At 45.9% G+C, this 26,933-nt stretch overlaps 1 protein-coding gene across 1 annotated transcript in view; it reads right to left on the reverse strand.

Annotated features, from left to right (window-relative positions):
* LOC142574193 (uncharacterized) overlaps positions 1–22,665 on the reverse strand; it is a 43,048-nt gene extending 20,383 nt beyond the window's left edge. Inside the window, exons 1-4 of the mRNA XM_075683341.1 lie at positions 22,519–22,665; positions 15,429–15,538; positions 2,332–2,397; positions 353–394 (exon numbers count right to left, since the gene is read on the reverse strand). Coding sequence (XP_075539456.1) covers positions 353–394; positions 2,332–2,397; positions 15,429–15,538; positions 22,519–22,594 — 294 coding nt within the window. The 5' untranslated portion in view covers positions 22,595–22,665. The remainder of the gene's footprint in view (positions 1–352; positions 395–2,331; positions 2,398–15,428; positions 15,539–22,518) is intronic.
* Between the last annotated feature and the right edge of the window lie 4,268 nt (positions 22,666–26,933).

A 26,933-nucleotide genomic window follows, 5' to 3' on the forward strand; every position in this document is an offset into this window, starting at 1 on the left:
CAGCGCAACGTCATAGCCGGTAAACTACCGCAGCGGTTTGATAAGTGCATGGGTATTTGGAACACAAATATCCTTCAGTCAGTAATAAAGGGGGGGGGGGGGGCTTTTTCTAACCATACTATCACAGGCTCAGTTTCTGCTATAGGAAAGCATTGTGCTGCAATTATGATAAGTTCAAAGCACGTTAAATGTATGTTAATAGGCTTGCACAAACCAGCGCAGCCGGTTTAATGATTTCATTTTTTCAGTGTTAAATGAGTAAATGCATCTCCTTGTGCGAGAGCAGCAGCTGCTCATGCTGCATTTCAGCCTCTCAAACATCAAAAAGACGAAAATTTTAGTAGTAACCTACCCAGATGGCCCAAAGTTTCTTCCTCGAGCACGGAATGATTGCCTGCAACAAAGCGTCAGACAGTAATACGAGAGAACATAAAGAGGTGCGTGCGCGTTCTTAGAAAAGTTTTCCCGTTGCGGTGTTGACATTTTTTATGGCGTAGCAAGAAACGCCAACAACAGGTACAGTCTGGTCCGAATAAGCTCATGCATCCCACCATGACTTGCGGTATGCATGAGCCTTTCCGCTGAAATTTTCCTTGCTTCCTTCCCACTTCTTCAATGACTCTGTGGTACTTCGCTTAAACATTACTAAGAACAGCACGGTAAACCACTAAACGAAACTGTTGCACAACATCAACTTTCCATGTCATATATGCTCGCGGGTACATTGGGTGTTCTCCCAATATGGCTCGTATATAAAAAAGAGAAGGTTTTTGCCGCAAGTGTGGCTCTGCGTATCGCGAAACCGATGAAATTTTCATAATGATAATACATGGCGGCTGTCAACTGACCTGATTAAGTTTGCAACTGCTACATGCACCAGGCCTTTTTTTTTCGAAATAGGCTTACAACCGCACGTGAACAGAGGACACAGTGAAGGGACACACGGAACGCTGCATACATGTCGCCTTCGCTGTGTCCCCTGTTTCCGTTTCCTTAATGCCGTGCCACATGCTATTCACAGCGTGTTTACATTAGGTATTCAGAGACTTGGATTGGGAAGAATTGGGGATAAGAGTAACTTGCGATTCGCTGATTATATTGCCTTGCTTATTAACTCAGGGGACCAATTGCAATGTATGCTCACTGACCTGGAGAGGCAAAGTAGAAGGGTGGGTCTAAAAAATTAATCTGCCGAAAACTAAAGTAATGTTTAACAGGGTCGGAAGAAAAGTTCAGTTTACGATAGGTAGCGAGGCACTGGAAGTTGTAAAGGAATACATCTACTTAGGACAGGTAGTGACCGCGGATCCGGATCATGAGACTGAAATAATCAGAATAAGAATGCGCTGGGGTGCCTTTGCCAGGCATTCTCAGATCATGAACAGCAGGTTGCCATTATCCCTCAAGAGAAAAGTGTATAACAGCCGTGTTTTACCAGTACTCACGTACGGGGCAGAAACCTGGAGGCTTACGAAAAGGGTTGTACTTAAATTGAGGACGACGCAACGAGCTATGGAGAGAAGAATAATGGGTGTAACGTTAAGGGATAAAAAAAAGAGCAGATTGGGTAAGGGAACAAACGCGAGTTAATGACATCTCAGTTGAAATCAAGAAAAATAAGTGGGCATGGGCAGGACATGTAATGAGGAGGGAAGATAACCGACGGTCATTAAGGGTATACGGACTGGATTCCAAGGGAAGGGAAGCGCAGCAGGCGCCGGCAGAAAGTTAGATGGGTGGAGGAGATTAGGTAGTTTGCAGGGACAACATGGCCACAATTAGTACTTGACCGGAGTAGTTGGAGAAGTATGGGAGAAGCCTTTGCCCTGCACTGGGCGTAACCATGCTGATGATGATGAATGCCATAGCAACGAGCTCGAGTCGGCACTCTCCTAGCGTGCCGTAAGATAATGGGTTAAATTGCTAGCTAATAAAAAATGACTAAACAACAAAGTGTAAGCAGTGATTTCTCACGCAAATAACGCCCATATGTTTGAGTGACCTACTTCGGGTAATAAAATTGTGGTATCTGCGTCAGGAGATTCTTGGTTCTGTCAGAATTCTAGAAAACATCCGGTACATCCATCGTAGCTGTCATTCAGCATGCACAGGTTCTTTCAGACGTCAAGGTTAACTTATGTCTTAATTTGGCCTAAAGAAAGCCGACCCCAATCAGGTATTGCGTTTGCTCTACAGGGTGAATTTCCATGGAGTTGCACCCACAGGAAATATGAAAATATGAACCACGTGCAGCACTTGTGCGAGTGTTTCATATCTGTATTTACTCAACAAATGCTGTTCACTATGGTCTACGTATTCGCGCGGGCTTACCTGAAGCTCCAAAGTATTTAGTTCTCTTGCGCACGCTTGGCTCTCGTCACAAACGCTCTTGAGAAACTGGTCAGAAATAGAAAAAAGCACACTGCACGATTACTACGCTAGCGAATGAGTAACACATTATATCACTTTTGTACGTAGGCTGTACAATTTCGGTTTTATAAAAATATCCTTGAGGCGAAATGATACAGAACCGGCTTCAAATTACAACTTGTTCCTGTGTTTGTCTCCACGTGGATAGTCCTCCCAGAAAGCCATACTAGTACGTTGTCGACTAGAACTGCATGATTAACCTATGTTTACACGTCTTTCACCACACGATTTGTCAAATGACCGATTTCCGCGAACATATTCGGTCTTTCATAAAGCAAATTAAATTAAAATTATGGGGTTTTACGTGCCCAAACCATTGTCTGATTATGAGGCACGCCGTAGTGGAGGAATCCGGATATTTAAACCACCTGAGATTCTTTAACCTGCACCTAACACGGGTGTTTTCGCATTTCGCCCCTATCGAAATGCTGCCGCAATGGCCGTGATTCAATACCGCGACCGAGTGCTCAGCAGCCCAACACCATAGCCACTGAGCAACCACGGAGCAACCACATCAATAACAAGAGCTATGCCGCAGACACCTTCAGCAGACGCTTAGCATAATCAATGAGAAAGCTGATGAATTTGAAAAGATATCTGATTGTGCTTTCTTTATGTAGCTTGTGGGTAAGTAAAGACACGTGACACGTCACAGAATGCAGCGTGTAGTTTCATTGATAGATTCATTGATAGCCATATAAACGTTCGTGCTAAAGGAAACAAATATCACAGTAAGTGCTAATAACATAACCAACAGTCGCCGGTTTTGCTTCTGACACAGGCTGAAAAACAGAATAACATGTTTTCATTTATGATCAACCTAGAAAACAGTGGCAATGATAGACATCGCGAATAAATCATTAGCGTATAACTTGACCTGATACACCCATTATTCATAGCAGTCAAAATCCGCGGGCTTCCCTCGCCTTGAACACGACACCACTATGGTTCAGGCAGCCTGTATGCATATCGCAGCGTGTGGGCCACACATCTGTACAATTTTTAGCAGAACAATAGGAGCTACTTTACGATGTCAGCCCCCGAGCTCTTGACCACACACCCTTTCATACAATAATTACTACAAGGAACTGTGTCTACGGCAGGTGCAAGCAGAGTGGTTCAGCCAGCATGATTGTCAAGGGATATAACAAAATTTCGTTCTTCCGGCTTTAAACGTCTTCGTGACCTTGCGAACTCATCATTCTCCATAAAGTAATTTTTAAATAATGAAACATTTATAAGAGAGTGAGAGAGCGATGAAGAGGAAAGGCAGGGAGGTTAACCACATATCAGTCTCCGGTTTGCTACCCTACACTGGGAATGGGAGATAGGGGTTACTATGAGGATAGCGAGGAAAGCGTTCAGATACACGCACGCACGCACGCACACACACACACACACGCACGCACGCACGCACACACGCACGCACGCACACACACACACACACACACACACACACACACACACACACACACACAAAAAAAAAAGGCGTTCCAGTTAAAGACCTTCACAAATGCCGGTAGATCGCAAAAAGCGCAATAGTGCTTGCACGGCCTTCTTCTGTGACATTAGGTCCTTTCGATGGTGTAAAATTATTTTTTCCGTTAGCGGTTGGTCGTCCAGCTCGTTAAGTTTGTTTGGATCAAGTTTGTGGCGAAGGTATTCCCTCTGTAGACTGTACTGCGAGAAGGTGCACAAAATAGGGTCAATCGATTCTTCATGGCCGCAGTGGCCACCGGTTGCGGTGTCGGTCATCACTATGCGGAATGCATATGCTTTGGTAAAGGCAATGCCCAACCACACTCGATACAGAATCGTGGCGTCTCCACGGCGAAGCTGTGATGGCGCTCGAAGACCTAATGTCGGCTCAAGGTAGTACAATCTAGTATTTCTTAAATATGGCTCAACCCATTGCGACGTGGTGCACTGCCAAGCAAGGCAGGCGGAGCTTCCGTGCTTCGTCAATTCTAGAAAGCGGAATTGGTGCGTGGTGCTCCGCCCTTTTGCTTCGGTCAGATCTTAGCTTTCCTGTTCTTCCAGCTCCTCTAGATACGGAGTCGGCCTGGTGCAAACTTTACTTGCAAAAAATGCATTTTGTAATCGGTGCTTCCTATCGCCCCCCGGGAACAACGGTGGACTCGCTTCAAGCAATCGAAACGTTCATGTACTTGCACAACCTAAGTCCTTCCAACTTTATTTGTCTCGGTGATTTCAATGCACCGGGCATTCATTGGCTCTCTCTATCGACGTGCGGTCATGATGCCACTTTCGATAAAAAACTTCTAAATTTTAGCCTGAAATTTGGGGCTTACTTAGATTGTTTGCGAGCCTACCAGGCAGAATGCTCTTTTGGACTTGGTCTTTCTTAGCTCGAACGTTGCCGCGAATGATTACACTAGTGAAGTGGTAGGAGGCATTTCTGATCACAAGGCTGTTTTTGTTTCCCTTCCGTGCATAGTTCCTAAACCATCCTTCTGTCTTAGTACATTTCGCGATTTCAGTCACGCTGACGACCCCTCTATTCTAGGTACATTGGCTGATAGCTTCGACATTTTTGAAAGACTCAGTATATCAAGTGACATGAATGTTCTCGTGACACATTTGGAAAATATTGTCATGTCATGTATTGAACACTTCATTCCCATCAAAACAAAAAAGAAAAATACTAAAAATCCCTTCGATGAACAGGGATATACATCTTTCACGTCGTGTTCGCAGGCTTAGACGATTGAAGTACTCCCATAACCGCTTACACGCTGCTAGGTTTGCTAAGGCGAAGGAGGATCTTTGTACAAAAACTAAATCAGCTAAAGATTTTTTTATAGCGTGCAGCTACCGCTTCTGTTGAAAAGTAACCCGCATAAGTGCTGGGGATCCATTTTTCCTCGTGACAGCTCTTGCACATCTTTATGTGTGAGCAACGAAATGACTAGAGATTCATTATTAATCTCCAACGCCTTCAACGCATACTTTGGGTCCGTTTTTACTTGCGATAATCATATTGTTCCTCCTTTTCCACACATTAATACAACTTGCCCCATTAATGATATCTTAGCACAGAACGTGTTTTAAACCCCATACTAAATCTTGATACAAAGAAAAGTGAAGGGCCCGATGGAATCCCCAATTTGTTTCTCGTTGGGTATGCCTTGTGGACTTCACGATACCTTACTCTTTCCTTCAATAAATCACTAACTTCCGGATTGTACCTTCATCATGGAAGATGGCTAACGTGCTTCTGTTACATAAGTCAGGTAGTAAGCAGCATCTTTCTAACTACTGGCCAATATCTTTAACAGCTATTCTAAACATTAATTGCTATTCTCGGTATTAATTCTGTATTCATAATCGAGGATGTGATGCCTTTGTCTACGGCTGCTGTGCAAGCTTCCCAGTCTACAACTTCAGTTTCGCTTTTCTGGACGACGTCCAAAAAAGAGCAGATATTAGCATCGCGTAGTGATCGCTACTGCGAGTATCGAAATCTGCCCACCAGCCGAACATAAAGGCAACGTCTCTTGATGCGAATGTGTCGTCAGTGCAGCTAACAGTCTTCGTGTTTTTAAGGTATGTTATGCCGCCATCATTCAGGAGCTCTATATCGTATCTTGCAAGAAGCTTCACCAGTTTAACACAACGACCACATGTATGTGAATTGCCCCAGACCTCGTTAAGTGAGTAAAAACCACCTCAAATAATACGTGGAGAATGAGTGCTTGTCAACAGGTTTTCAAATCTTCACACGCCGAAAGGTGAGCCTGGTTCCAAGCAGATGCGATTCAGGGTAAAAACTTTAGATGCAGTCACGGTGGTTGCGCAAAAATATTCATTCCTGTCATGCGGTGCTATGTCAATCACAGAGACAGGCACCTCGTTTCGAATTCCAACGAGGAGTCAAAGTCACTAATTGCGTTTTGTCGCTTTGAGTGATGAAAATAATACCCCTTTATCCTAAAATGCTCGTGTACGCGAGACTCAGATATGACCAAAAAGGGGGATGGGTATACTAGCGCAACATATTTGAAGTCCGCTAACTTTGAGCGCAGGTCACGAGCGTTCCACGGGAATATAGTACATATGTGGAAATGCTTGTTGGTAAACATTGCTGGCAAGAAGATTGTTGGCGAAGTCATTGTTACAACTCTGGAGAATCATGGCGTTGCGCTGTGAAAGAATTCGACACCAGCGGTTCGAAAGCCAGGATGGTTTCTATATCGGGGATCCTTTTAAACGACGGACTGGCACCGAGAAGAGCCTTCATTGCTCCGATCATGCGAATCAGCATACTTGTTATGTATTTTAGAGTGCTACCATCTAAGAACGTTTCTTGGCTCTTTCTGTTCTTCTGCTGCGACGCTGGGGCTTATTGTTGTGGTTGGCTTGCGGCAGTATCACTTGAGGGTTATGATTAACTGTTTGTAGAAGATGGTCTTTGCTGGTTTTCTCTCACGACTGAGGCGCAGGATGTTTTCGAAGGCGTGTTGCTGCGCATTGCCTTGCGTTGATTTTGGTCTGTAGACAGAAGCATCGCATCAGGATTCGGTGGTGGTTCTCGTCGTTTGCGCACTTTACCCTGGAGTTGCTCCATTTTCCATGCAAAAGTAGCTGATTTCATTATTATTTCAATTACGAAGTGCAAGAAATTTCCTCTGTGTTGTCCTTGGTGTCTTTGTTGGCTTCTTATGATATGATTAACAAAAATCGAGCTTCTCGGTTAACCCCCTTTCAGCTCCGGACAGTGGCATTTGGCGTTTGCTCGTCTGGTGAACGATTGCTCTCTGCCATAGGCAAGGGATCTCAATTCATTACAATAGCTTTATTGCAGAAAAGCTTGTCCAGGTTGCTGCATTTGTCATAGCTATATTAGATGCGCTTCTGAATGGTCTGCAATGGTAAATAAAAAAAAGAAAAATTGTTGAAAGATCTTTACCCTGCAGCATATCTTAAGGGCAAGCTTCGAGTGAACAGAACAAAAATCTTTTCTTCCAGATTCTTCGGTTGAGAATCTCGTCAGTTTAATTATCTCAAGTCAGCAGATCTGTCGAATTCGTTTCTTTTCGGCAGTACCTGCTCTATTAGGATCGGATATATTTGGCATATCAGAAATTCCATTCGACACAAGCGTTTCCAGTTTGTTTCTTTATTGTCCTGTTATCAACACAAGATTATAGCGGGGTCGATCCAAGGCGTTGTTATTCCAACATCATTGAACACTCTGTGATTTATAGATTGGGACATTTTGCCTGCAACCAGTGCTCCCATCAGGTCAAGCTTTAGTACTGCCAACTTCTTGATGGGTATCACTCTAACCTTACCGAGCAAGAAGATCCTCCGAATAGCTTGAATTTAGTTTCGAGAGCGGACATATGCAACTGTTAATAGGCATGAGTGCCTGAGTCACACATTATGAGTACTTCGAATTTCTCTGGTCGGGCATCAGTTGCCGAAAATAGGTAGCGAGATGCACTGACTGTTTTGAGCTTCTAGAAGTGGCTAGTGCATGTGACCTATTTGCGCTCATGCTCCTTCGGAAGTCGAGTCCCATCCAAGTTATTCGATCCATAACAGTTGAAGAAACATTTCCCCTTTGACGCTAAACAGACTAAGATATGCTAAGGGTCCGAAGATTCCACTGATAACATGAACTGAACGATTCGTAGGTCAGGTATCACTCAAAGCAAGAAGCGCACAGTCCACGCTCAGATGCAGGAAGTCATCTCTGTATTCTGCAATAACAAATGCTTTACACGTTTTTTAGGTGGCAGCATTACATCTTGGTCGTGAAAATTTACTTGCGCTGCACCGACGTTATTAAATTGTTCATGCAGGAAAACAGAGTTTATCGACCATTTCTTAAGCATCATTCCTGCGTGCATATTCAGAACATCTTCTTTGGAATTCAATCCAGTGAGCAAATCGTCTACATAGAACGAAAACTTTAACTGATCTGCCATCATGCTGTTGTCGCTAACCACATTATCCAGATGATGTCGAATGGTTGCTTACAGCTGCCGTGAACTTGTGTTGTGTGGTGCCCCTACAAGAGGAGTCAAGTCATGCGCCACCTCTTGCAGTTGATCAAACTCAAATTCTGTCTGCATCGTTCTAATACTAACACAAACTGAAAGCTATCGTGGTCGCTTTCTCGAATTCAAACTTTCAGAAACGCCTTCAGCACATCAGTAGTTAATCTCATACGTTGAGACCGAAATTTCAGTAACAGTTCTAGAACTTCCAGAATCAAGTTTACTGGTTTGTCCAGAGACTCATTCATTGACGGAAAACTGAAGAGAGGAGGCGTTAGAAGCAAACAGTTTCGTTGTTAAACGATCTTCATTCGGCACTTCCCGCTGAGGCATATATTAGATAAGCGGCATCTATCTCTCACAAGAAGGCGCGAGTTATGCTTGTTCATCAGTAATATGCTGCCTTATTACCTTTTATTATCCTAGCAGCAATCCGCTTTCTTTAAGAGCTGTCGCAAGAAAGAAATGGTTATTCGCAAAGTTTCGCTACGGCCGCCCTTCAAGCAGCCAGTGCGACCTCTTTTTCACGGAAGAAAGATTTTGTAATAGCCATTGATTTTGCTAATATACGATTAGAAGCTCTCAGGTACGGCATTCTGTTGAGTCGCTTCTTGCCATTAAGAATGCTCTGGGTTCCCAGTTCCCAAAACTGAGAGCTCTGTTGACTTGGTCTTTGTCATCCTCAGCATTTAAAGGGTTTTGCAGCACGCACAGCATGCAAAGTGAACGACCGTTTTAAGATCTATTTCCTGTAGTGCCTTAAATACTACAACCAAAATTATAGTTCCTGGCAACTATATTTGAATTCATGTGCCGTGTAATCTCAACTGGTAAAATAAATAACATCTGGCAATCATCAATAAGGTGCCCTGCTATCACCTCTTTTGCTATATTTAGACATAGCTATGTCGCCGTTTCTTTTTTCGTGGCACAAGTTTATTTACAAACATAATGCTAGTTAAACATACATGAATTGCTTGGAAAATCACAGGACTTTTCACTACATCCATGCTGCACTTTGCGTTGTCAAATTGGTTCTGACATGTGAAGCTCAAAAGGCAACTTTCTCGCGGCCTCACAGCTTCATTTTGCCGAACGTGTTGGAATACAGAGCCCCGGCTATCGGAAGCTTCAGTTTTCTCAGTGTATCTTGCGTCACTAAACTTCTTTGGTTGCCTCCATCTATCACGGCTCATATAAAGCATCGTGGAGCGTCGGAACCTGCCCAGACTGGAAATAGTCGGAATAAAAACTAGCTTTTCCCTCTCGCCTTTCTTGGAGTCGGATACAGCAGCATTATGCGCTTTTTCAGCGCGGGAAGCAGGCGATAACGCACTGCTGTCACCTGATTACAAGGGGAAGCATGTAGTGTTTTGGAGGTTACCAAGTAACGCTTCGACGACGCTCACCTGAATGATGTGCCTTCATGGTGAAGCAGAAATAACGGAATTCACGGCGATGACTGTCTCTCTTTCTCTTATCTGACATGAGGGATCGACATTCCTTTGAACAGTTGGGTATGTCGCATCAAAAACAGCAGGCTTTTTTCCTGCTGTCAAAATTGAACGAATATTGAAAACATGAAGCGTCAGGCTTCGAAAGAGGCCGTTGGTGATCGCGCCCGACGGAATCCAACCGCCTCAAGGGGCAGACTGCCTGCAAAAGTGATCTGCGCTCAAAGGGCATTTGTCTGCCTATTGAGTGCCTGCAAAAGGCAGGCGCAACGACGGTTTTGTTTCGAATATGGACTGAGTTCTATCCCGACTGCGGTTCTGTAACTATTAGGGAAATTTTCCTAGACGTGCAGATTTTACGCCTTCTTTAGGGAAAAGGGAGAATTTATTCACATCTATAAAAACTTTGCGCATGACATGGAAGAAAGACAAAATCGCAGACGTGATAATCCACTGCTGCAATGCCGCGATGACCAATCGTAGACTGCTCACGTGAAGGCACGTTTTGATGACAGTCGCCCCATTTTACAATCACAATATCATGCGAAATTAGATTTATGATCGTAGTGCAGTCCAGTGAAGGCATCCCGCCATGTGAACGACGGGGTATGCATGTCCTAGGATCGTTCACGAAGCATTCCGACTGTGCTATTCCTGTTCATGCCTCAAGTTGCGCTGACGCATTTTGTGCGCTATGAATGAATACTTTACCGGAAACCGACGAAACAAACGAGTGTTGCAATAACATACAAAGCAGCAGAGGCCAAGCTTGGCGTAAGTGAATAGATATACCTAGCTTCGAGCCGTGGACGTGGTACTGAGCAGACGACTCTGTACGCGCAGTGCTATAGCTTACTGGAACCTGTCCATAGGCGGAGCAGTCTTCTACATAGTCTCAGTGTTGATATTTTTGGATGAGCTGTGACATGGAATGAAATTGGCCGCTTATCTGTCTGCTTAGCTGCAACTCACTTAAGTGCGCAAGCGTAGTCGTGCACTTGAGCACATGGCATGCAAAAAAATTCGACTTAATAGCTAGAAAAGGCAGTTATGGTGACAAGCATTTATTTCTTCACTGATTCAATGTTTCATAGACGTCATGGATGGCGGTAAATTCCTCTTTCTGCTGTGTAAGTGAACAAATAAAAAATCCGAGGACACCTAAATACCTCTTACGAGTAATGAATGAAAAAGCATTAGTGTCGAATTGAAGACCGCTGAGTGGTCCTTCAAGTTAGCACTGCGAGTAACGTACCATAGCGGTACGTGGTGCCCGAGCCAGCAAGCAACAGCAGCCTGAGGGGCCTACGTCACATCCGACTGACGTCCTGCGCGTCTTGAGACCGAGGAAGCAGCGCCCGCCACCAAGACCGGCAGGTGCATGGAGCAGCTAAGCCCAGTGGGGTTTAGAGAGATATGGATCGGGTTGTTGCTTCCGAGGCGAGAGCGAGCGTAATATGGCGTCGCGGCGATGCCTTTTCCCCTCACGCAACACCTCGTGCGGTAAATCTCCAGCAGCTGTCCCCTTTCGCCCGCTCTGTACCGTTGAGGCTATGCGTCGTGGCCAATGGCAGTGCGAACGTAGGTGCCGTTTCACTGCTACAGGTGACAGACGTCGGCTTTTTTCGCTCAATGGGCCATTTGACGCTTTCGCGTCAAAGCAGCTACCAGAGTAAAAAAATTACTGACTCTCCCATAATTGAGAGTAGATATAAACATGAAATGGCTACCGTCAAAGTAGGTTGCTTCGAGATGAGACTAGCCACAATCCTAAAATGGGTGTAGTGCATGTTCGCAACGGCACACCCTACTACACCGCACCACGCCATACTGTGGGCTCGTTCATCTGGACGCTGCCCAGCTAGAAAAAGAAAACCGGCTGAAGGCACCACTACAGGCTGTGAAATACGCCACGGAGACGGTGCTCAGTGCCAGCTGGAAGAAGAAAAGCTCCTGAAGAAGCTGCGTGGCGCCATCTCTCGAGGTGACGTAAATCCTGCGCAGCGATATCCGCGTTTTGCGACGCCAAACTGCGCATGCGCAGCGCTCTAGTGGCTGAGGGCCGAAGCCATTTGGCAGGCGCATGCAGGGCGCGCGGCCGGACTCGACTCTCTCATCCAAGTGAGTGGTGTACGGCCATGGCAGGTGCTGCACTTGCCAGTGGAATGGGGCGCAAGCCGTTTCTCTTAGACTCTTACAGACGGGCACATATCTGTATTTTACTGTTCTACACGGTTTACCCCGACGTATATCGCGGCGACGCCTGCCCGTGCAGCGGGCAGACCTCCAGTCTAGCACACATGCTCCGGGAGTGCAAGGAGGAGTTGGACTCGCGTTTGCGTAGCCCCGCTCTAGGCGAGCAAATCCTGGCTGTCCGGTTTGCCGGTGGGCTAGACCTGCCAGTCACGACGTGGGACTAGCCGAGTGCGCGACGAGTTCCGCGTCTTCGCTGGAACTCCAATAAAATTCTTTCCCCCACTTGTCAGCCTTGTCATTATCGCTGCCGTGCACATGGAGCGCCTTTCGAACATTATTGCCATCGAAATTTTGCGCGATGCCAATGTTGTGTCTCGTTTACGGTTGCACCTCCCGTGACCATCCCAGCGGGTCTATGCGAATTTTCCGATTTCCGTAGGTAAAACGCGATGGATAGCGCCGTGAAGCCTAAATTAGGGCTGCACTTTGTGACAGGTATGTGTTGGCATATGCAGTTTACCTCTCTGTTTTTTCATTACTGACTGATACGAGTTATCTCGACGAAGCCGCAAATGTATCTGTGAGCTGGCGAAGCAAACGATCTCTGAGCTCGCGTGACCTGGTTGAGTGAAAAGCGAAGTGTTCTTTTTTTTTTTCTATGGTCTCTGTGCGTCCGTCGCTAGAACGCCATCATTTCGCAATTTCACACCATGCAAACGTGCAGCTTTATGAACGCTCAGCGAATGCCCGTGCTGTCGGCGTAGTTATCTGTCGGAGCCAAGGTCACCCTGCACTGCTGGGCTGACGTGGGAAACAGCGTCCACTGTGGAAGTAGCTTATAGTGCTAGTTAGCAGACGTTGCTAATTGTCGTTTCGTCATTCTTGTAGGCAGCAAGTAGTATTTTCTTGCAGAAGACTTTTTTGTTCGTTTAGCGAATCGGGATGCAGTACGGTATGCACTAAGGCTAATTTTCCTGTGCGGCATCTTGTGGAGTGTAGTGGCGCGTCTTACTGTGTAACTGACACATTTCAGGAGCGCCTTCGCTGTCGCCCAGACATCCGGACCTCATACTGACACGTGTACTTATCTTTTTCGGATGACCGCTTTTCACCGTTAAACCATTGTTATCGCTCAGCGCGGGACACTCCCGCAAATATCGAAAGTTTCTCGAATGCTATCGATCGTTTTATCCTCTGTCTGTCGTCGCCGAACCTTCTGTAATCTGATTGCATATATGAGCGACGCGAATGATGTAAAAGTTTCCGGAAGGCACGCGGGCGCCAGCGATTACTCTCGAACGTTCGATGGCTCGTGTATAAAAGCCGACACGCTTGACCGGCAGATCAGATTTTCGGCGATCACCGACTGTGTTCGCGGCTGTCGTTGTGCTTTAAGTGTAGCTTGTTTTTGTGGGCACAGGTTCGTCCAATAAAAGTTAGTTTCGTCATCCACAGTATAGCTAATGTGTACCTTGCCGTCACTACTACATGGCAATACCGACGCTGTTTGTGTACACTCACCAGTTCAAAAAAAGGTCGTGGTCGGCCACTATGTTCGTACAGCGGTGCGGTCTAAGAGGAAGACGCGCACCCCACAAACAGAGGGGTATCTCCTATTTTGGTAATTCTGACAATTTTTGGCATTTTTGTAGACGTACACAAACTATTTGGATAAATAACGTCTGCAACTTGGCATTCTGTTGGCCTCCCCACTACATGTGTACGTATGTACGCCTAGCACATGGCACACCATAAGTCAAGACATGCAGTGCTAAAACGTGATATTTGCCCTAAGATCTACACCTCGTGTCCTATCCGAGCCATGAGGTTTAATGGGTATACTCATACTATTTTATTACTTATTCACTTTACGGCACCGGTGCACCAGTTTCAGGCCAAGGATGAGGTTGTAAAGCGTTCCCGAAGCTCTTCTTCCAGCCATTCGACACGTTGAAGAAACCTCTGGGTACAAGCATTCACCAGCGGGCTCGATCGCTAGCTGACGATGACAAAATATGACAGCGCGTACACGTTGTTTCGGTCTTGTCTCACACGCTGCTTGTTTGGTCGCGAGTCTCGGGTGCGACGGCTGTCGGCAGCACGCCGCGGTGCCTGCCAAATTATTTCTCGTGGCCACCGCGCGATGGCGCCGCAATGCCTCGCAAAAGGCGGATTCACAAGCCGCTGGCGTTCAAAAGAGGACAGGCGACCCTGTCTCAGCGCCGCAAGATGACAGTTAAAAGTATGGTGCCCTGCATCTGTGTTTTAAACGTTTCTAATCGAAAAGACAAATAAAACTGCAACGTAGCATAAGTTACAGCTGGAGTGATATTGTGAACATACACAAGGAAGAACTCCGCAACAATGTTTTTTGTAACTTGCTTGGACAATCACTAGAGTATGGAATTCAGTCCTGTACAAAAGGTTTCGGGGCCAGAGGCCACGTTTTCTGAAGTTTTCACTGGCTGCCCGGATGATCTTGTCTTGTTCTCGCAACTTCCTCGGATGTTTTCGTTTGAGCGCCCTGGTAACGGCTCTGGCCTTTGGCTCAAGGTCGCTTGAAGGGCGCCGACAACGGGAGCTAAATGCATTTCATGACTAAAAAATAATGTGTGGGATGAGGAAAGTGCTAAAGCAGAGGATATTTAACGACACTGAATCACTTGGTCTTGTCTAAACGCAGTTGATGGAACACTGATGTTACCGAAACTTTAAAAATGTTTTTGTCCAGTATGGAGCGTCTTCAGGCTGTGTTTGTCATTTGCCAACATTGCCACCATCTCATCGTCCCAATATTCCGCAAGTATTAACACCTCCTGCTCCGAATCTTGCGTTCGGAGCAGAAAATTTGTATTTTCTTCAAGGCAACGTGAACCGAAAGGACTGGCAATAATACAAAAAGCGCATTTTCACAATATGTGCGGGCCGTCTGTCACAATTTCTGCATGAATAAACGAGCTTAGGCAGCTTCAAATTTCGAAATTTCCATCACATTCACGTGATGAATGCAGCGAATTAATACATAAATCGTTTTCAAGCAATATCCACATTTTTTAAAAGTTTTAGGTGGTAGGTCAAATGGTGAAGCCTAGATAACCAATCTCAGAATGCATTGACGTATGGGATTTCTTTTCTCAGTTCTAGATAAGACAATTAATCTGCAGCACTGGACTTTAAATAGCATTTTGAGTTGCCGCATTCTCATTTCTCACGTTATTTTTGACCTTTAGTTGTTTTATTCCTCAATATTTCTTGCACAGTCTTTGTAATTACTACTGAAATTGCTTGACCAGAATAGTTTAAACATGATTCTGTTACTTGCCTTTATAGCTATTTCGTTTGGCGGATGCGGTCGAATATCTTTTATTAGCGGAAAGCAATCCCGCGCAGCGCGTTGAGTGGCTCGTCCAATCTCGGTTGCGTAGTAGATCACTGCGAATCAAAGACAGCAAGCGTGGGAAAACAAATACAGCAAAGCTATCGCTATTAGGGCACGCAGGTATCGCCGATGCGGTAATGCAATGAAATGGTACCAAAATTTCTATTTTATCTGCGGCGTTAAAGGCTGAGCACATTAGGTAGACAGGCCTGGTGCTGGTGTCTTCGACTGGTTTACTAAAGAGCGCTAGGCAATCCGCATTGAAATCATCGCTTCGAGCGACAGGAAGCATGACATCCTATGCCAGACTCTATAACTTAGTTGTACCGTGAATCACATGGCTAATGCGTTATCTTAGAGTGAAATATACTACAAAAACACGTGGTATGTTATTAAATGCAGAAGAGATTTTTTTTGCGAATAATTTTCAGTTAGAGGTGTGCTCCAGCACTGTCCGTTGTGTAACGTCATCAATATGATTCTGTAATTGGCCACCACACATTCTGACCACCGCCAAGCTAATTTAACGACTTTGTTTTGCCGCAAATAAAGTTGTTTCTCTATCTGTCTCTCTGTAGTTGGTATCGTCTGTGCTAAAACTAAACGTTTCTTTCTCACGTGGCAGTGCGACTACAGCTAAGCGGCCAAAATCATGCAGAGCGACAAGGTTTCTTGCTTTTGTGTTTATTCAGGCTCTCGCCTGAATAAACATTTCGGCATCATAGGCTTTCGTATATGAAACGTCGAGTAACTTTAAAGATTTCCGGTTAGACGAATTTCACGCAGGCATTCGAACAGTATATCCAAAACCCGCCGCTGTTTGGAAGGGCCGGGCATTGGAACTAAGATTGCTGGGTAGCGTTAATGGATCGTGGCAAATCATTTCCATTTGTCGCTTCAAACGTCGTCTCCTGTCGCAGTACGCGGTGCAATTAGGTTGCATGTGATCGACTGTCTCTAAGCTGCCACAGTTATCACAGTAGGGATTAGTGGTACGCCCTATGCGGTACAGATAATTGTTCATGTATGCAACGATCAGTCCAAGACTATGTTGCGATGTCCCTAAGTGTCGAGGAAGTGATCGTGGAATTTTCGATCTCACTTATGGATAAGCCAGAAAGCTATCTTAGTGAAGCGGCAGATACCGGAGGCGGTCTTTTTCTTGATGTTCATATTTTTTTTGCCATGTTCAAAGCGTCGGCTTTAGTAAAACATTTTCTTCGGAAATTTTGGTTAGGAGTTCGTTTCAGGCAGTTCAATCCGCTTTTTGCTTCCCGAAATACCGGCATGGCCAGGTATCTGTTGGAACGTGATGCATTGTCCAGCAATCTTAGATTCGTGGTGAAGATAGGCAATGCCAAATGCTGTAGGTCGATTATTACATCGCTTGTGCCTGTTCCACGTACTTTGTAGGGCTGTTTTCGAATCCGTGAATATCACCTATGTCTTTGGCGGCTGGCGTCGAAGTGCATGCACAAGAGACTCCTTAAAGGCGAACTGCAAGGAAATTTCACTTGTGCGTCATTGAATATATATGCGGAGCGCATGCACTCAACGTAATGTTGGCAATGCCGCAAGGCTGCCAATTTTGTTATTAGTAGCCATTAAATAGCGCCTGTGAAGACGACGCGCGCACCTGGCTGAAAAACGGTATCGACGAGGATATGGCGGAAATTGAAGAACCGTACGCAAGTGTTGATCTCTCAGTTGGCCCATGTTGCACCTAGGCGTGTTGATGAATGTGTGTGTTGTGGCGCAAGGACCACTTTGCGCCTAGGCAGCCAGGCGCATTGCTCGCTTATGATTTGCGAGTTGACGGGTGACTCTGGGCGCGCTCTCTCCCTGCTGCACTCGTGACTTGAGCTTTTGCAAGAATGCCGATGCGTTGCGTGGCGGTCGGGTGCTAGCATAAAAACTCCTACACAAGCAGTGCTTGTGCAGTACACAACGATGAGAAAGGCTGAATACATCTTTCCTGTTCTAGCTTTCGGAGCGAAATTAAAGCGTGGACCGCGGTGCAGCAGGCAAGTGTGACGCGGGTTATCCACCGCGCACAAAGCATATAAACTGCAGTTGACGAAACTGCACAAGATAGATTTCAACAGCACAGCAAAAATACCTGCTTCGCAACCGCTTTCGCGGGTTAACAATAACCACTACATGCAGCAATGGGGCACGAAAACCAAACGTACCGTTCAAAGGTAAGCTGTAAGCAAGTGCGATATTTTCGAGCGATCCTTTCCGCTATAATCATCTTCAAGATATTTCGTACGTCTGTACATTGGACGTATCGTAATAGACAAACGATATTCTTTCTCGCACAGTCCCATAAACGAGCAGGAACCGCATGCTGCATTTGTCACGAAGGTGAACGTGTCCCGGCGGCCAATGGTGTAAATGCGGCGACAAGCCATGCAGGAAAGCAATGCCGCCAGAGCCAAATGGTCGAAGCTTTATCACGGCCGCAGTCCTTCCTGTCTGGCCGCTAGTTTACGCACATGTAGCACCGAGCCCGAATTGCCCGGCAGTGCCAAGCCTCAGCTAATTATCTAATTATCTAATTCTCTAATTATCTAATTATCTTCCTTTACTACAGATGGCGGGAGTTGTCTGGTCGATCGAGGAGCCCCGCGCTTCCAGCGTGCCAGGCAACGGCCGGTGAAGTCGGGAACGCCATGCCGGAGATGCTAAGACCGCTAAAATATTACCCTGCGCTTTAAACGTGACCCGCAGAAGCACTGTGACAAACTGTTGCCACAGCACCAGCGGAGTGTTCGCGACGAGCGAGCGCTTCTGTGTTGTCAAAGGAGCAAACGCAACGCTCGCTTTTCTGAGCCCGAACAGCATGCTGCTGGTCAGCCAAGCTAGCCGGCGATGCACTCTGTTCCAGCTGCTCCGGCGTGCAATAGGACACGCTCCATTCCCCGTGCAAGCGACACTCGACTGTAGAGCGTCTAATGTTCGCCGATTTAGCGTAACTACACACCGCGCGGATCGCGTGCGCGTTTAGCCGGACTATACAGCACCTTTAGCTTGGCCACCCCAATGCGCTCTGCTTCGAGCGGAGGAAAAAGCATCGAGGCCCTGCTGTTGAACATACACAACCGGACAGAGAAAACTGCCTGCACTCAGAGAATACTTCGCTCTAAAAGAACATCGGGGGCGTGCGACGGCGTTGTCACAGTGCACAAGGCAGTTTAAAAAGTATACTAACTCTGTGGCTAGCAGACGTACGGATATACTGCGGAACGCCCATAACCGTAACGGAACACAAGTAAGGAATGGCATAGCCTCCTCTCTAGGAGGCCTGGGGAAGCATACAGCACGAGGGCTGGTTCTCTACATTCTTCACTGTACGTTACTTCCGCCGTGCGATAATGGTGGCGTTTTCTTCCGTTTCGGTATAATAACATCGATTTTTGCTAGCTATTTGTGACGCATTGACCTGTATTTTAAGTGATAAAATTTTGCACAGAGGTTACTGGATGTCTAAAGTGTCTGAAACTGGGCTTTTTACGCTTTAAGAAATTTTGTTGCAGTTTCTCTTTAATGCCATATAGCTCAGCTGATGTAGATGTCGCTCGTTCAAGATGAAACGAAAATTGTTGCCCTGGAGAGGGCACGAAAAGACCGCACGATGAGCGGCGTTGATTAGTAGAGCTATCATTAAGAATGTGCGTTGCGGGAACTTGCGGTAGCCCGTTCCTTGTTAATATATTGTTACGAAGAGTTGCGAAGTAATGGTTTTATTTAAAGGCGATGGATGATGATCGTAGCGTGATAGTAGCGCAGCTCGGCCTCTCAAGCTCCTCGTTCTCGTCATCTTCTTTTCTTTCCTCTTGTCCGTGCCTTTCGTATCTGTTACATTTTCCCGCAAGCAGACGAAGCCCGTGGGCGAGTCAGGATGCACAAGCAGGGTAGAAAGGCTTCAGGCGAGCAATATGAGTCAGCTGAGTTTTGCTTGATCGCCGACCATTGCACGGTAGGCGAGCTATGACGTGAGTTCGCTCAGGCGGTCCACAACTACAAATGGGCCTGAATATTGTGACAAGAACTTTTGGCACAATCCACGCTTGCGTTGCGGTGTCCAAAGAAGGACCAAGTCACCTTTTTCCAACGATACTTGTACGTGACGGTCGTCGTATCGCTCTTTCGAACGACTTTGCGAGGCCAGAGTACGAAGACGAGCTATTCGACGCGCTTCTTCGGCGAGACACAAATCTTCGATACAGAGTCGTCACTGTGCAGAACGAAGGGTAAGAAAGGGTCGAGAGGGCTTCGCAGTAACCTTGCATACAGGAGATAAAATAGGCTATACTTCGTGGTTTCGTGCTTCGCCGGGTTGTGTGCGTAAGTGATGAAGGGCAGCACGTCGTCCCAGTTCTTATGATTGGAGGAGACGTACATGGCAAGCATGTTGGTCAGCGTTCTGTTTGTCCTTTCAACGAGGCCATTGGTCTGTGGATGATACGGCTTGGAATGACGGAACTGTGAAGTGCACAAACGAAGTAACTCTTCAATGGCATCAGCCATGAACTGGCGACCACGGTCGCTGATGATGACACGCGGTGGGCCATGGCGAAGGACCACGGAACGCAACAGGAAGACCGCCACGCAAGCGGCGGTGGAAGACGGTATGGCTGAAGTTTCTGCATAACGTGTCAGATGGTCTACGCAGACAATTATCCAACGGTTCTGGTTGTTAGATAACGGGAATGGACCCAAAAGGTCAACGCCTACTTGCTCGGACGGCGTGCTGGGCGGCGTCAATGGACGAATGGGACCCGGGGCTGCGGTGGTCGGTCGCTTGTGACGTTGGCACGTTTCAACACTAGCGACATCGCGCTTGGTTGTTTCGTACATCTTGGGCCAGTAAAAGCGCTCCTGCGTGCGGTGCAGCGTTCGTACGAAGCCGAAATGGCCGAATGTCACATCGTCATGCATGGCGCGTGGAACGTCGGAGCGAAGGCTCTCGGGGACAACAAGCAGAAAACGCGCTCCATGCCCGGAATAATTAGTTTTGTAGAGTAATTTATCACGGACAGTAAAGCGACCGCTGCCTTGAGAAGTACAGGCGGCGACAAAAAGCGGATCGAGGGTAATATCACTCCGTTGTTCTCGGTGAAAGTCTGCCGCATCAGGGAACGTAGAAGTAACAGCAACGAGACAGTCGTCAAAATCCTCAGCATCGCAGTCGGTAGCCTCAAGAGGAATCCGAGAGAGGCAGTCTGCGTCAACGTGACGACGGCCGCTCTTGTACGACACCACAGAGCCGTATTCCTTTCCTTGCTTGCTCAACTTCTCTGTGGTCTGCAGAACGAACATGCTGACCTGATCACAGAGTACTTGTGATGGTTGCCATTAGAGCATCACGAAGGGCGGGCTGCAGCGGCGGCCCGCTACGCTTCTGCTTCGGCCCGGTGTCCTTCGCGAGCCGCTTGCTGTGCTTCTTTCGCAGGACGGCGACCCCCAGACAAGCGATCGTTGAGAGCAAAGCACAAAAAGCAAGAACGAATTCTACGCTTGCTAAAAATGACTTAGAATTACAGACGAGCGTTGGGAAGCCAGCCTATTATTCCCCGTCTTCGTCTTCAGGTGGAACAGGTGGAAAAAAGCTAAATTACTTGACGAGGTACCCAACTCTTTAAGAAAGACAGGGTCAGGGGCTATTACGTAAATGACAAATTCGTTGGTTTAAATGTTGCATCTTCTGACGGGAAAGTTTTAGGCACGATAGTTATCTTCATAATGTCTGAGAGGGTTTAGTGTACCTAAAACTGTGTGCCCGCTGGATAGACACTTGAAACATTCTTTAACGCTTCCAGCCCGATTCTTCCAAGTCACGAACGGCCTGCGCGTTATCATCGTGACATAGCATTCTCGACAGGAAGTTAGCGAGCGCACAGTTTTCAAGAAATGAAACGCAAGCAACAGCAATAACAAATATTGTTGTGGGACAAATATGCGCCCCAAAAGGTGCAAATTTTCTTAACAGTGCACACTCAAAAAAATATTACACCCTTTGAGGTGTATATTTGCCACGTAACAATAAACCTAATCTGTCTTGCCCGCATTTCCTTTCTTGAACACTCTGCGCTCGTTACTTTCCCGCCGAGAATGCTCTGTCATGCTGATAACGCGCATGCTGTTCGTGACTTGGAACTACCAGGCTCTCAGCGCTATACAAAGAAAATTCGGCAAGACAGATGAGAATATCATCATCATCATCATCAGCCTGGTACGCCCACTGCAGGCAAAGGCCTCCTTACGCCATTGCAGGGGCAAAAGTGTACTAATTGTGGCCATGCCGTCCCTGCAAACTTCTTAACTCATCCGCCCACCTACATTCTGCCGCCCCCTGCTACGAATTATGCAATGTCAATGGATGCAAATTGAAGTGGAAATACCCAAGGAGCAAATGTTTTCAAGAGTGTAGTATTTTATAAACGCAATATGTACTGATAATCTCAGAGCCACAGCACAGATGTTAGGAGAGGATTAGACGCAAAATGATGACCGTCGGAGAAAACTGAAACATTACTTGATGCGCTCCTGTCCTTCGCATTGAAGTTAAATCTAGATACGGGCATTATCACAATCATTACAGATAATCATACCTGCACGGTCATCCATATCACAGCCTTCGCAAAGTGACGTGGTTTTGTAGAATGAAAGTTTTCGGAAATATGTTAAGAGGCTTTTGCTGTGTACTCGTAGAATAAATGGGGCTACAATTTCAGTGACTTCACCATGTTTACCCAAGCCCACATTACCGTCTCGTGCACTGTCCGAGCATATCAGCTTACCGCAGGAAATAAACATGCACCGCCTGGCATGCAGTAGTTGATGGCGGGAAATAAATAGAAACTGGTTTGAATTGAATTTTGAGAGAAGCAAGATTGTGGAAGAGATCATCAAAGACCACCTTCTAGATGTCGAAATGAAACTGAAACATTACAGGTGCCCTCCTGCACTACGCAGCGCAGTTAAATCTAGATACAGGTACTATGACAATGATTCCTGGTAATCCTACCTTCACGGTCATCCACATCACAGGCTTCGCACCGTGACACGGCGTAGCATAGTAGAACCAGAATTTTCTGAAACATTTGAAGACTCTTCTGCTATGTATTCGAGCAAATCGCACAACTAACGGAACTGCGCAAAATAAACGAAGTCGGGGAAAACCCTATCTATATGCTAGCCCTAAAAAGAGAAGAGACTTTTTTTTCTCTTTGTCATGGCAACCCTCTGCACGATCATTACAACATGGCGGAACGTGCCTCGCCTGTCGTTTTTCCCGTGTCGCCGACACGGGTTACGTTATTTATTGCTCTTGCCCTTCATTGGTGATGCGCAGGAGAGCTCGTGCACATCGTCGTCATTGTTGGTTCAGGTTGCGAAGAAACACAGCGCACCGTTCATTAGCGAACATCACGGACGTGCTTCACCAGAACATTTTTCACGCTACATTTCCACTGAGTAAAAAAAATCTAGTAGTTTACTTGCCTATCTCTGCACTTCCCCTGCACGTGCCGAGACGAGAAATAAAAAAGATGGTCGTCTCCGAAGTTGACCTCGGAAATCACGCGTACAGTTAATACAGTTGTGTCGTTGTAATTATAATGGGTGTGTTAGCTTGCGACAGGGACAGAGTCCTAGCTTGGGTGACGCAATAAACAAGTGCATTTCATCATCTCTAGGAAATCGCGATTACTCATCTAATGCTTACAACAGGGATATACTAGTGAACGTAGGAGAGCGCTTTTACAGAGCGAAGCTGTCTTTGCGAATCCTCACGGTCTTTGCTGGAAGCAGCTCTTCGTGTTGTCTTCCCGAATAGCTCCCACTCAGAAAGGTATGACGCCTTATTTCTAGATTTAAGCCTGTGGAGGAGCGGGATCTCTTAGCCAAAGGGCCACCCAGCCTTTTTTGTCGTATCCTGCTATACTCCCACGATAAACCATTTAGCATACTACAGCCTCATCAGACCAAAACTACAATATGATTGTACACGTTGGCACCCCTACACTAAACAGAATATTGAGGCACAAGAGTTAATCCAGAGGAAAGCCCTACGTTACATTTTTTCGAAATACCGAAGTACAGACTCACCCTCGGATTTAATGAAAGAGCATGTCATCCCATCGCTGCAAGCACAAAGGAAAATTCAAAAACTCAAATTTCAATTTTTACTTATGAACAATAGCCTTTCTATGAGTCCTCAACCTTATCTTATGCCCATTACTACTCGTCGTACAAGGCATCATCATGATCAGTCTCTAACTCCATACCACGCTAAAATAAACGCCTTTAACTATTCTTTTTTTCCCACGTACCATTGACGAATGGAACAAGCTGCCTTATTATGTGATTATGGTCATTGAATCTATTGACAAATTGTGTGCTCCTTATTTAAAGTCATGTTTCACACTGTATAAATTTTCTCCTGTTACCATACAACTTGTATCATTGTAAATTAGCTCTTATGTTTTGTGCTGTCACTGCGCTTAATTTATATTGTGCATTGTTGTGTGTTTTGCCACTCCAGCTAGGGCCTGCTGTGAAGGCCTGCAGTATTTGATAAATAAATAAATAAGCGTGTGCATACGTCTCTCGTACCAACGGCAGGTAGCTCTTTGGCGCGATTAGCGCGTGCTTGACTTACCATAGTACGTCTGAGAGCAGTTGTGTATAATAGCGTGCGCGCACGTGCGGATCACATGCCCGCACGCTAGTTTTCTTTTGTCCATTGACTCAAGAATGAAGTGGGCGAATGTGAAGCAAAACCTTACTCCTCTCTTTCGCGTCTTCTCTCTGCAGACACATCTCCGCACGCTTCGTCCCTCAACAAATGTTCATCATCCGCTTCGTCATCGTGACATTACTGATTCTACACAGCTCATGCAAATCGCAACGTGCACTGGCTTGAACTGTTGTTTGCATTTCGCCATACCTTATGAAGAGTGCAATGCATAACCATAAACATTGCATGACACTAACGTTGTCGGCGGTGCGGTGCACTAACAAATACATCACGTGATTACATGTTTCAAGTAATGGTTAGTGCAGCTGACCTGACTGAACTTATTATGTAGCATTTCATTAACAGCCTAAAGAAACATTCGCTTCACATAGATTTAGAAAAGTGCGCTGAATCCGCATAATTTTTATCCTCCATATCTACAGGAAACACGTATGCAGTCCAACCCAAATGTGTCGCAAGTTCATTTAGAGTTGCCGTTGATATACGAGAAGTATTGACGATTGCCAACCGCATAATCAATTAGCACGTTGCCTTTAAGATATCGTCTTATCGATACAAATTTAGTGATCTTCCACCAGGGCGGCTCGACGTTTGTAAAAAGCTCTGACTTTAGGAAACGAACATCGACGCTGGAACTACAGCAGCAGCAACTCTAAAACAATAGCAGTATAACACATTTTTATCGGTTAGTGCAGGTTAGTTTTTGTCCAATACACTTCTGCCTTGTAAATGCGTTGCTGCCCCAGTTTAAGACCACATACCTTCAATTTTGTGTTAATTTTATATCGCGTCCCCAACCAGCTTGTGAAATAATGCCGGCTAGTATGGTTTTCTCAAATAAAATTGACAGAGTGAAAGTTACGTTCACCGCAATGTCTAAAAAATCTGTGAAGGAGTCTTTTGAAACTAAATTCATTTAGATCACATACTTACTCTGGGGATGTTGTTATTGTGAATAACCTTAGTGTGGAGTTCTGAATCTATAAATAAGAAGTAAAAGTAAAAGCACCGCACAACGCAGAAGCCGTGGTAGCTAGTAACAAAGGACCAGAAAACTGAGAACGACAAGTTGTCTAAGCAAGGTGACAAAACTTGAAAAGCATTATTGGCTGAAGAATAATGGTGTCATGACTATTACGAGTCGTTGCGGTTATCCGGATTGATGAAAAATCTGATGTCAGTAGGCCTCCAGCTGCTGACCTCGACGCGGTCCAACGATTTCTACCAAATTGAAGGTATGAAAATAATTTACTGTAGCAAGGCCGAAAGATGGCTAACTTGGTTTACGCTCATCTTGAAAAGCAGGGCCATTTGGACGCTGGCGGACAGAAGAAACACACACAGGAGCACAGTTTATCTATGCGTTCCAGCTCCCTAGCAAACAACAATTTCTTCAGCAAGGCTTCTAAAGCAATAGATTTCAATATATGACATCGCTCTTATATATCCTGTGTAACAGACTAGAAGCGATGACCGCGAGCACTCACACTGACATCCCTGGTGCGATGACGTGCTTGTCTCTAAGCGAACATTCCGTGCTGCAGCTTCTTGTACTTTTCTGCTGTGTCACGCCTCCAAAAACCAAGCAGTTCATGTCCTCTCCAAAAATAAGTGTCTGGTAAGACAGTGCGCATCAAGACACTAGCCATCTCGTTGCCTCTCGCGAGTTCACCTTCGCACTTAGCCCAAATGACATCACCTACAACAAGGCGCGCAGGCTGCGCTTGGCCTGAAACAGCACGGCCGCGGAAGTGGTGACGCCTGCAGTTTCCATATGATTGATATCGAAATATTACAAAACAAAATTCCACTAGTTCAACGCGAGCTGGAACCGCTGAACTAAGAACACAGGACCGAAAGAGAGACAAGGCGATCGCTGAGCTATCAATTTACTTTTATTTCTCCGTATGCGGCTGCATATATCAACAGAGCACGCGCAAACAACCACAAACACATACACCGCATATGCGTCTGCGATGCCAGCATCTGCAATCGGAAGTCACCTACGGGAAACGTGTGCTCTTTCTCTAGCTGTCAGAGCTATTGACGTGGTGGGTTTGTTGAAATTTTGACTCGATGAAAATGCCATAGGCACGCGAAGTCTCTGCTTTGAGCCACTAGGTACACACGTTGTACTGTTTCTTCAGTGAGAGAATAATTACGGCCGCATGATACAGTGATGCGATACGCGACAGTTTGTTTGCAGTGCCCGTTTTTCTTCTCGTTCATTTTGCAGATTCCCCATTCCTTGTCAGTACTCAAGCGTCTGCACATGGTCGATGCCTTAGTTTCAGCTAAAAAACAGTTTTCAAGCTCTCTCTGCAGGTAATCATTTCAGGACTGTGACTCACACCGTGAATATACGGAATGACGGCAAGAAGTTCTCATACGTCACCACTCTTGATGCGGTTCTTGCATTTCCGCTATTGACGCATCATCTCGCATATGGAAGTTAACATTTCCTGGGCAAATCCCGAGGCGGGGTACCCACACTTGAAGCTTGCCTCTCATGACTGGCATAGTGGCGCGATCATCATACGGTGAACAATAAAAGAGCATAACCGAGACATCGCTTCACAGTTTATGAATAGCTGGATGCATACGAATAAGCATCTATCTTGCAAAGAGGCTCGTATCTGTGTTAAACGTCCCCGTGTAAAAATCAATCGCTCAAATCATGA

This window comes from Dermacentor variabilis, chromosome 3 (assembly GCF_050947875.1).
Source record: "Dermacentor variabilis isolate Ectoservices chromosome 3, ASM5094787v1, whole genome shotgun sequence".
Lineage (NCBI taxonomy): Eukaryota > Metazoa > Arthropoda > Arachnida > Ixodida > Ixodidae > Dermacentor > Dermacentor variabilis.